Genomic DNA, 12,063 nt, shown 5'->3' with positions numbered 1-12,063 from the left:
TGAGGGGATGCTAATCTTGCAGAAGTTTTGGCAATAAGGTAGGCCGCGACCATCTTTGCAGCTTCCTTACGAACAAATTCAATGAACCCTATCATTAAGAACGACTCTAGAAACACCATCACCTGGATCAACAAACCAAAGGCCGCCCCTTGGAAAACTGCGACATTTGATATTTCAAATCATTGCACTCAAAGGCAGAGTGGCAGGATGGTAGATTCAATATACTCCAAGGTCAAGTAATGAGATGGCAAATAACCTCGCTAAACAGGGAGTTGATAGATTGAGTGACCTGGTGCGAATGTTCCTTTAATAGCTTGTTTTCTCCCTTTTGCTTATCATAGGAGTTTATGTCAATTCTGGAACTTGGGCAGATTTGGTGGATTTCATCCTATCCCATTCTTTGAAACAGGCTTGCAAGTTTTGTTTGTCTTTCTTACTTTTCTTGATGTGAAATGATCGTGTGAATAGCCTAGTGCATGATTATAGTGTCACTTGGTAACTTACAATTGTATAGATTTTGAGGCTATAGGTTGCTGTGAATCCTAGTTTCTTCTTAGGTTCTGCTATTGGCTACTTTTTTGTAAGCCATGCTAAGTAGTAACTCGATTGCTCCCCTGCAGTTGAGTTTTGCCTTTCTTTTGTAATTTTTAAAGATTTTTCCTCCTTAAATAAATCCATCTTAATCTTCAAAAAAAAAAAATACAATGGATTGATAGCAACATAATTAAGCTTTGGGAATGGATAACATATTTTAACAACTTTTGGCCTTGTTTCTTGAGATCTTGGAATTAAATTTGTTTGAAGTTTTATCTTGAAGTGGAAAAGGTAAAATAATTGGAAGGATTATGAGTATTAAGAAACTCATAATTACCCTTAAAAGCTTTTTCATTTCAACTTTTTTTACTTTATTTCATGCTATTTTGAGCAGAGGAGTGATGTGTCTTGTATCTCACCGGATGAGGGTAGAGCTGAAAATTAATCTAATGAAATGTTGTACGACAGATATTGAACAGCAACCTAGATATGAGCAATATTAAGAGGAAATGATGAATGAGGTTAGGACAAATATTCCCTAGTTGGAGGTTAGAACAACCTAGATCTATACTTTAGTTTAATCCTTGTTACAAATCATAAATCTATGGCTCATGTGATGTGAGGCCTCTTCTTTTGTTTTCACGATTCCTTCTACATGGAAAACTATATACTAACTAGATGTTTTTGTTTTTGCTTTTTTTTTGGTAAAATGGATTGTTAAACAAATTGAAAAAAATTAACTTATTAAAAATTTCAATTTTAAATGATTCAAAACTTTTAATGGTTTATCCAAAATACTCCAAATGACTAAAAAAATAATAAGTTTCAAAATAATAGAAGGTATATCCAAATAAAGACAACTTTAATAAATAAAATAAAAAGGTAAATATTAATCACCAACACATTGTAAAAATACCTAAAAGAGCAAATTAATTCTACACGTGATCAAGTGAAATAAAAAAATAATAATAAAATTTAATATACTTAATATTAATTTTTTTTATCACTTTTAACCCTTTCAACTCAACCAAAAAATAAATATCAAAATAGAAATTTTGATTTCACTGATTATAATCTTTAAATCAAACTAAAATAGAGCCATAAAAAACTTTTAAGAAGTTTGGGAGAAGATATTGAACCCACATCCCCCTTTAGTTCCCTCCTTGTTAATGGCTAAACATCTTTTTTATAAAATAAGAAAAAACTACCTCATCATATAATGAGTATACCAAAAATATATAAGTAAAAATAGAGAATTTTTTTCCCTTTTTTTCTGACATTTGGAATAACGAGATAAGAAGTTATTGTCGAGGCCTGCCCCTGCCGCCATCCCTTCAAATCTACAAATAAATCAACTATTTATTGTAATTTTATCATAATTAATGTCTATGAGAAGGGCATTTTAGATGTTTAACTAACAAAGAAAGAAGAGTTCAAACAGCATTGGGGCCGGGGATTGTGATGAGATGATGAATGTACTTGCCCTTTTGGCTCTTCTGCAATTGTCAAACAGATTAGCCAACAAATCTACACTTGTCATTCTTCTACAAAACCCATTTGTTCAAGCTCTGCTTCGATTCTTCCTGTCCTTCACTTTGGCGTCCTTTGGTTCATAACTTTGTCTTATTAGGTGATGCATGCAAGTCAACTGAACCATTACCAAATTCTCCTACAGAAGGTCGTATAGCTCGGCACCTATTCTTTTCCATTTCCTCGATTGCAATATGTTTCTCTTCCCATCATAATCAACGCTGGACCCTATTCTCTTCATAATCATTAGAATAAGCTGTGGCCATCATTGGATTTGATGTCATTAGAGGTAACGGGCATTGTGATCAACTGCAAAGTCTAATATTACAGACCCAGAGTTTCACTTTCGGGACAGATTTATGGAATGAAATGATACCATTAGAGCAAGGGTTGATACAAAAATAAGATTTAAACCAGCAGGAATCCAACAAATGATGAGGAATGATTCCCACATTACCAACTAATATTGCCTTCTGCAAAAGAATCGTCCATTTCCAACAAAGCTTGCTACTTATTCCAGTTACCACCAAAATATTACATAAGTCGTTCATTCAAACTCCTTTCAAAAGGGAATATTCATTTGTAAACGGTAAAGACAGCCTCTCAACAATTCATCCCCACAAACAAGAGGGTTGGAAAGAACATGTCTATGAGATCGAAAAGGATGTTGCCAAAATGAAACCCTCTCTCTCCCACTACATATTCTGCAACCCATTACCCAACAAAATTAACAGAAAATGATCAAAATATGACAGCAAAAGAGGAGTAAGAAGTAATCCCTATTTGGTTAGAATTCCTTCACCAACACCTACTAACATGATACACGCAGCTTCTACTCCTTCCACATCGACACCAAACTTACATCCCCCTCCCTTGTAATAGTGATAATAACCTCCTACTAAAGTATAAAATGACAATCACTAAGATTGCTAGCAAATGATAATGTAGACCAAAAAAAAAGTAGTTCCTATGAAAGAAAGGGGAAGCTCTAATACTATTAGACACTCAAAAGTACTTAAAAAATGTGAGTATTCAATCCCATGCACTGGTAACACCTGGACCGTAGCCGCTGCCACCACCATACCCGCCAGAAGCAGCATACCCACCAGCACTGTTGCCCCCACCATAGTAGTCTAAATTACCCCTGTTGAAAGATGAGTCCCTTCGAAAGTCACGCCCACCAAAGCGGCCTCCCCCAGGACGTCGGTTCCGCCCCCCAAACGAACGAGCAGCATATCGGGTCAGCCAAGCAGGCACCTCTTGATTTGCTTCTTGCATTAGATCTGCTAATGGCCTTGCCAAAGAAGCATTGTTATCATTGAAGAAGGCTGTGGCTAAACCAGTTTTGCCTGCACGCCCTGTCCGTCCAATTCGATGAACGTAGTCATCAATATCATTTGGAAGGTCAAAGTTCACCACATGTGCAACATGAGGAATATCAAGACCACGGGCTGCCACATCAGTTGCTACCAAGATTGGGGTAGCACCACTTTTAAATGACCGTAATGCTTGTTCTCTTTCCTGCAATATACGGAATAAATATGTATCTTAACAACAGATAAAGAATTGTAAGGCCAAACAGCTAAAATCATTCACTTTACAAGCATTGGAAGCATTCTATACATGAAAATTAGAGAAAAAATTGCTCAAAATATGTATGAGGTGAAACAGAGAGGAGGATGAATGTCAAGCCTTAAGTACACAGTGTGACTGATGTAAGCCAAGACTATTTACAACCAAAAACAAAGGCACTGCCAAAAAGGACCGACTGATCCATTGTTTTTATTTTCAAGTACTAATATTCTTAGAGATCTGAAGACCTAGAATATAAATAATTTGGAATATAGGCCCACTTATTTATTAGATATATTCTTTCATGTAGAAATCCAACTGCAGGCATATGCATAGTCAATATCCACACTCATATGCATATAAATGCATCACCCATTAACAGACATGTTAATGATTAACATCAATTAACAGAGATGAGAGATAAGTCTGGGGTCACCAAAAGTTCTGCATAAGCTCCCTATAGAACAAATATCAAGTGTGGAATCGGCATAGGTTAGAAATTGCACAAAAAAAAAAAAAAAGAATATTGATCACTAGTAAACTAATGGATCATCAAGGACCAAATACAAAAGAAAGAAGAACAGGAAATCTGAAAGGGAGATTACAATGACCTACTCCAGCCAGGAGAGTAAAAGGAAAAAACACCAAAAACAACTAGGATGGATTCACCGAGAATTATGCTCCAATTCCAAACCAGTAGCTTACAGTTTAGCAAATTGTTCCATTCCTCTCATCCAAACTTCTCTCACTTCTTATAAATGGTATAACTATCCCCCATTAAATAAACCAGATTAACACAAATTAACATATACGGCAACAGAAAACCAAAAGAATGTGTTTTTCCAAGAACAGGAAACAACATAATTAAGAAGTAACTCACTGACAAAAATTTCCCAAAAATGGAAACTTAAATTACTTTAAAAAAAGGCAGAAAAAAAAAAAGGCACTCTAATAGGGATTTTAAGGCATTGCAGCTATAGAAGCAAATTAAACATCTAGGCAAATATTCTAACGGTCCACCCTTCAGAAGCTTGTGAAGTATCTTGGCAATTACTATTAGCATCATAAAAGTTTGTCAGATCACGAAATTATCTGCTTCATTGGATTACAGATAAATTTAATAAGGATTTCCTCGTCAATGAGGCATTCCAACTCATAGACATCAAAACCAGATACCATTGAGTGTGTACTCTAAATATATTGGCTTGGTTAGAATTAAAAGTAACACAAAAGCGCTACCTATCATTTACATGCATGAATACTCAGGTCACTGTCCACATGGAGGTACTTCCACTAACTGTTTAAATTTGTCCCAAGAGAATCATTGGGCATTATCCGAAAGAAAACCGTGAGGAATTTGCAATTATCAATACTCCACACTAACCGAATAATTAAAGAAATCTATTGACAATACTACCACACCTCAGCTATGCACATAGGCATGACAAACCCAAAGACTTCTCAGATACAAATACCTACAGGGATCAAGGTGGATACCTTTAGGGATGCTTATTTGCAAAAAAATATCAATCATTTCTCCTATGAAAGGCATTTGAGGGAAATTCAAAGAGGGGTGCAGCACCTTACTGTCCCCAAAATAATTGATAATGCATACATTCCTTATGTCAGAAAACATATTCAACTCCAAGTTTCTAAACTAGGCAAAGAACCATGGTAGGCAAAACCCACAAGTGAAGGTAAAAATAAGCAAGCTCAAGCTTTTAAACAATTATTAACACAAAAAATGTCTACAACAATGTAAAAGGCAATGGTTTAGCATAGACATCCCTTTTTTTTCTTGGTAGGCCATTTTTTTTCCTTTTAAGTCCAGAGAATGCAAATTTCCAATTCATAAATTTCCAGAAACCGTTTACTTCCTAGGCTGCAGGGGGTCTCAGTTTTATTTAAGTTTAGCCACTTAATTATTATTAAAACCATCCAACTGTGCAGCACTAAATACCCTGCCATATCTGCAGCAACTTCCCATAACCATAAATATAAAGCTTTAGTAGCAAACAAATAAGCCCCAACAAAAATATTCTAGGGTTTAAATACACTTCTATAGAGTCTAACAATTAAACTCAACATAAGTGCATAAAAATTACTAAAAGCAAAAAAAAATACCTGCTGGGATCTATCACCATGAATGGTAGTTGCAGGAAAACCATTCATGCACAACCAATGTTCCAGTGAATCAGCTCCCTTTTTTGTCTCAACAAAAACTAATGTAAGAGCTTGCTGCAAGATTAAATTACAAAATTATCTCAAAATAGGAAGATACAGTCTCATTCACAAAACCATAAAGTAGACAAATGATTTACATATAGAACTAAATCTGAGTCATATAGGAATCTCCATTAATTAGTACCTTTCCCTGGACACCATTTGCCCTCTGCGCATGAAGAAGATCCATAAGGTGACTTCTTTTGTCTGACTCATGAACAAATTCTACTCTCTGGACAATCAAATCAGTACTTGATCCAACTCGTCCCACCGCCAAGAAAACATAATTTGCAAGAAAATCACAGGCCAGTCTCTGCATGCAACAAAAATGAAAGGGTAAATAATTACCAAAACACATGATACATCCACTCTAGATGATATTCCAAGATAGTAGCAACTTGGGCGTAGTTAAAGTGGCAAGAATGGACTGGGGTTTGGCTAAAGAACTTAAGTTAGAGCCGTAATGCTCTAACTCTTGTAGCCAATAAAAAAAACAATATTCCAACATAATACATGCCAGAATAACAAAGAATAATGCATGCAATGTATGAATCTAATAAATAACTTCATAATGTAAAGAGGTAAGAAAATAAGAGATTCTATTATATATGCAGGTGCTTCTGCGTGGGTGTATATTGCCTCACTCATTAGTAAAGCATTAAATATTCATAAGAACTTAAATAAAAATTTAAACACACTAGCAGGCAAATATTAAAGGATTCATTACAAAAGACAGGAGCAACCTGTATCTCTTTTGGAAAGGTGGCACTGAATAGCATTGTTTGTCTAACACCAGGAGGGGGCATGTCCATTTGTTCCACAATTTTTCTTATTTGAGGCTCAAAACCCATGTCCAGCATTCTGTCTGCTTCATCAAGGGCCAAGTACCTGATCATCTGTAGAGAAACTCTAGCCCTCTCTAGCAAGTCTACCAATCTTCCAGGAGTTGCCACGAGAATATCAACACCTCTCTCCAGCTCCCTCAGCTGGCCAAATAGAACATCATCAACTTATGGTAAAACAAATATACTTGCAAATGTAGTAGAGCTCAAAATCAAAACCAGAATTTCAAATTTTTGTGCTAGCAACAGAAGAAATGTGCAAGTATATTGCATAGCAACAAGACACATCAGAGAAAAGTGTACAGAACTTGTAAATTTAAGAAATATGTTCAAGAGAAGTGAGGATAGTTCCACTTTAGCCAGCACCACCTAGAGTGCAAATTTTTTCTTAAATAGAAGTAGAGAGTTGATACAGAAAATACATCAAACTTATTGCACAACTATATTAGGTGATGCTAATTATAGTAAAACTAGAATAATAAGGGATAAAACGAAAGCAAAGAGGAAAGGAAAGAAAAAGCACCTGTTGGTTAATAGGGGCACCCCCATAAGCAACAACCACCTTAACACCTGTTTGATAAGAGAACTTCTTGGCTTCCTCATGTATCTGCAATAATAATCACAAAATGTAAATTCCATGGTATCACAAATTAATTAAATTGACAAAATTATAACACCCACTTGCATTGAGAGCTCCCTGGTAGGAGAGAGAATAAGAGCTAGTGGGTATACAGTACGCGCCCCACGTAAGGGTCTTTGTGGAACCTGGCCTCTCATAATTCCACTGATAATTGGAAAACAAAAGGCAGCTGTCTTTCCAGAACCAGTCTGTGCACATGCCATCAAATCCCGCCCAGCAAGTGAAATGGGGATGGCATGCCTTTGAACAGGTGTCGGCTTCACATACTTGCACCTACGAATGTTTAGGTTAAGTGCTTCACCCAAGTCAATCTCTGCAAAAGTATTGACAGGTGGTGGCACGTTATCACCACTAGTCTCAACAGGAATGTCTTCATAAGCATCAAAGTTAATCCCAGTATTCTCTTGCTCACTAAACACCTGCTCTGTATCATCATCATTTCCAAATGGATTAACTTCCCTGTCTCTCCCACGATCCCAACCACCACTTCTGCCACCCCATCCACCAGGTCGACCACCACCACCACCACCACCACCACTGTACCCTGATCGGTTGTAATAATCAGTCCTAGGAGCAGCCCAACGGGATCCGCCATATCCAGGTCGGTCATTACTTGATGCAGCACCAGTGGAAGTAGGAGCAGGCGGGTCTGAAGAAGATGGCCTATTACGGAGATGTGGAGGAACATAAACAGGTCGGCCAGCAGCTGAGGTGGTACCAACAGCTCCATTGCTAGCAGAGGAAGAACCAACACCTACATTCTCGGCTGCAGAATTCGCAGCCAAATCTGCCCATGATGTTCGTGTAGTCATCACAATTCACAACCACCAAGTTTCCAAAATTTTTAACAGCACCCCTTTTAGTCAAAATCCAAGAATTCACTTCAAAGCCCCTCAAAATTAACAAAATTATTTCCAATATGAAATTTGTCCAACCTGATCAAACCATAGAAAGGAATAAAATAAATCCATCAAAACAAATGATGCTATCAAATCTTACATCATCAGTAACCCAAATGCAACATGTCAATGTAAACAATCAGCTGGCTCTATTCGGTAGCCCAAAGAAAAGGAATATAAAACCCACAAAAAAAGAATAGGAAAACAAATATCGAATTATTCCAAAATTGATTGGCATAATTTTCTTCCTGTCGCGTAATCAAAAAAAGAAAACCCAAATGCAAAACAGCAAGAAGACAGAGAACCAAAATCCCCAAAAAAGTAACGGAGAGAAGGAAAAAAGAAACAAAACTGATCTGCTAAGGCTACAAAAAAAACTCGTAAATAAGAGATTCAAATGCATAAATGAATTAATCTAATTACATAGACAGATGGACGCAGAGAGGAGAAAGCGATGGAAACCTGAGAATGAGAAAACCCTGAAATTCGATGTCCAAAGAATGAAGATCCAAAACGAAAACAAACCCTAATTATGCAGACACACGCTGAGAAGAAAAAGGCGATGAACAATTTTAAAAACAAAAAAAAAAAAATATCTTTCTTTCTCTCTCTGAAACCAAACACTTTATATTTATACTCTCTTTTTTCTTGACTTATCAAAAAAGTTTCCTCTCTCCCTTAGCCGATTTCCCTCTTCTTCTCTCTCTTTTCTTATATATTTTTTATCAAATTAATTCAAATGTGTAATTTGGAATATTTTTATTATATTTTTAAAAATTAAAAAAAAAAAAAGAGAGAGAGAGAGAGAGAGTGAGGGGTCCGTATAAATTTTGCGGCTAAAGGAAACGAGCGGTCTTAAACGCATCTAAAATGGGTAAGTTACGCCACTGAATTTACTTCGCTGTAAATAAATGGGATGGGACTATTCTCAACGGATGCCCTTCTTTTCTCCCCTTTTCAACAGTGGTCCCTTACGGGGGAAGTTGTTTCAAGCCCAAGTCTTTTTGAGTCAATTACTTCATTTTCTTTTTGCTTTCTACCAAAAGTTGAAGCCAATAACTTTATAAGGATTACTTGATGAAGTTCTTTTTTAAAGTCAATAAATATTTTAAAATTTTTAATTGTTTATATTTTTTTCATGATAATTACATATCTTAAATGTGAAATGTAATTCACAAATTTGAGAATTTAAAAAGTGATAGAAGAAATATTTATATTTAACATGATGCATTTTAAGAACAGTAACTTTGCCATGGGGTCTCCTTCTCGTCGAAGGAATGGAAAAGTAATCTTCCCTTCGTTTGAGAAAGTAAATTGTTGTCTAGATGACCTTCAAGCTCTATGATGAAAACCACAAAAGCACCTTCTTTTTCATGTTTCTCAATGGACAACAGTAGCTTCCCCATCTTGATGATTTATTTGATCAATTTGATTAAAATCAAATCAAATTAAAGGACGCCCTTACTATGCAGCAAGATTTTTTATGGGCGAAGATTTTATTGTGGTAATATTATAATTTTTTTAATTGTTTGGTTGGTGTGTATTTTGTAAAATTTTATCAACATTTGATGTTAAGAATTATGAATAGTATTTGTCACATTCCATTTTCACAACATGATCAACGTATGGATCTATGTGGGTATGACCTATTAGGTCCAAGTAAGCCTTTAAATCAACATTTGCGAGCTTGTCATCCTCTACACTCATAGAACATCCATACATTATAATATATTCACAAACAATGAGCACCATCACACAATTATGGAACTTCTCTACATAAAGTGTGGGATTGCTTTCATTAAAATATTAACATTTGTATAACACATAAATTTTGTAGTCCAACACACATCTCGTGTTATTGTCATATGTGCTCCTTTCACCATAGGTATCATCATTCGTATGCACCATTTCGAGACTCAACACAATAATCCACGATCATAAAGTAAACATGAGTATCTCAATATTTATTTATAATTCCCAATATCAACATTAGTATAAATAATGCAAAACACTCGACTTGACATACTGCAAAGTGTAATGACATTAGAGGTTTGGAAGGAAGGCACTATCACACCTACTAAATATGAGTTAAGTGACTCCTCCACAAGGTGCCAAGCCAAGCGAGATACTAATTTGTAAAACAAAATAAGAGAAACTAGCAGATGAGTCACAAAGACTTTATAAGTGGATACCGGAAAAGGGACAAGCTAAATAAGTAAGTTTTTGCATATATCATAAATTTATGATAAACATGCATTTTTGCATAATCATAACTTTCTCATTCAAATACTTGAAAATGAGATTTATTGTAAAACAAAGAACTTTCTTTAATAATAACATGTTTTATAAACTCATTTATGAAAGTAAGATTTACCGTTTGTAAAAATGAAAAAAAAATATTGTTATGAAAACAAAGATATCACACTTTTACCTGGAGTATTAGATCCCTTGTGAGGGTTTTGATACCTTGCTTTTAAACCCGAGCTAGGGGTATTTCCATACTTATACTTGATTCATATAGGATCCTATGCTAGGATCTACCGCGTATCACATACATACATAATTTGTACGTTATCAAGCAATCACATAATAGTATTCATTTCATCACAAATATTGTCACACACATATTGTATAACCGTGTCTCAAGACAACATCACACAAGTGTCCTCCCATTGACACTAATACCATGGATTGGAGCACTTCATCCACACTCCGTTACCACATATAACATATCATGGCATTGGACTTGGGCCCTCCATTGACACCCGTATATTGTCCAAATCATTAGTGCCTTTGTCACGACCTAGATTTTGGGCCATGACCCGCGCATGGGTCCAATGGACGTAATCCACTAAACCCAAGCAAGCCTATTATTTATCTTACTTATAATTCCATCTATTATCACTAAGTCATATTTCATAACTTTGAATCAAAATAGTGATATACATTGCCAACTCGTACTGGCATTACTCATTTAAAATTTACATTAAGTTCATTTATACATAACAAAATAATACTCGACTTCCAGCGGAGGGACTCGAATGAATATACAGCTACCGAATGCCGAGACACCTACCAAAAGATGGACACAGGTCTAGAAGGACACCTCGTCCTAATTATCGGCTGCCTCGTGATCTGAAAACATGAATTTGAAAATGGTGAGTATAAACCCAGTGAGTGAACAAGGAAGGGAACAAGCAACAATTAGGGAGAATTTAAAATCATGATGCACTTGTTTCAAAACAATACAATTTAGTTCATTCCTATTTAAAACCCCTCCAAACCCAAAAGTTTCTCGCTGCAGCGAGCATGAATTTCGCTGCAGCGAAAATGGAGCAACAAGAGAAACATTTTTCCTCACTCAACAAAAAGCCATCCTGCTAAACTAATAAAATCAACATAAAATTCATGAAAATTCTCAAAGTACAATGTGTCAAATTTCACGTACATTACAACCATAAATCATTGTCCATCAATTTGCTATAACACACACATTTACATATGTATATATATATATATATATATATATATATATATATACGTATATACCCATCATCATCATCTCACCAACCCATCATCATCATCACCAGCTCATGCGCACTCCTTACTTGCACATGGCTGGGTCATCACCGGGTTATGCGCACTCCCTACTCGGACATAACCGGGTCATCACTGGGTTATGCACACTCCCTACTCGCACATAATCGGGTCATCCTCGGCTTATGCGCACTCCCTACTCGCACATAGTCGAGTCAACATAATTACACAATATTATATTCAAGCATATATGTATATCAACATAATGCAGCCACATAAAAATCCA

At 35.8% G+C, this 12,063-nt stretch overlaps 1 protein-coding gene across 1 annotated transcript; it reads right to left on the bottom strand.

Moving 5' to 3' along the window:
- Positions 1–2,496: 2,496 nt before the first annotated feature.
- LOC18589619 (DEAD-box ATP-dependent RNA helicase 37-like) lies at positions 2,497–8,967 on the bottom strand. The gene is made up of 7 exons (XM_007014666.3): positions 8,703–8,967; positions 7,383–8,276; positions 7,225–7,308; positions 6,603–6,845; positions 6,005–6,172; positions 5,761–5,874; positions 2,497–3,585 (listed from the first exon to the last, which is right to left on the bottom strand). Exons 2-7 carry the CDS (start codon positions 8,151–8,153, stop codon positions 3,097–3,099), a joined length of 1,869 nt encoding a protein of 622 aa, XP_007014728.1. The 5' UTR covers positions 8,154–8,276; positions 8,703–8,967; the 3' UTR covers positions 2,497–3,096.
- Positions 8,968–12,063: the final 3,096 nt, after the last annotated feature.

This window comes from Theobroma cacao, chromosome 9 (genome assembly GCF_053813885.1).
Source record: "Theobroma cacao isolate CCN51 chromosome 9, ASM5381388v1, whole genome shotgun sequence".
In the NCBI taxonomy this organism is placed as follows: Eukaryota; Viridiplantae; Streptophyta; class Magnoliopsida; order Malvales; family Malvaceae; genus Theobroma; species Theobroma cacao.
Note: the sequence above shows the minus strand (reverse complement) of the source record. Positions and strands in the feature narration are given on the sequence as shown.

What these genes read in the sequence shown, in the direction of transcription:
- LOC18589619 (XM_007014666.3), bottom strand. Translation starts at nt 8,153, where the DNA reads ATGACTACACGAACATCATGGGCAGATTTGGCTGCGAATTCTGCAGCC. An exon ending in GTGCCCCTATTAACCAACAG is followed by an intron (nt 6,846 to 7,224) that starts GTGCTTTTTCTT and finishes CTATTTGGCCAG; the next exon opens with CTGAGGGAGCTGGAGAGAGG. An exon ending in CCTTTCCAAAAGAGATACAG is followed by an intron (nt 6,173 to 6,602) that starts GTTGCTCCTGTC and finishes TGTTGCATGCAG; the next exon opens with AGACTGGCCTGTGATTTTCT.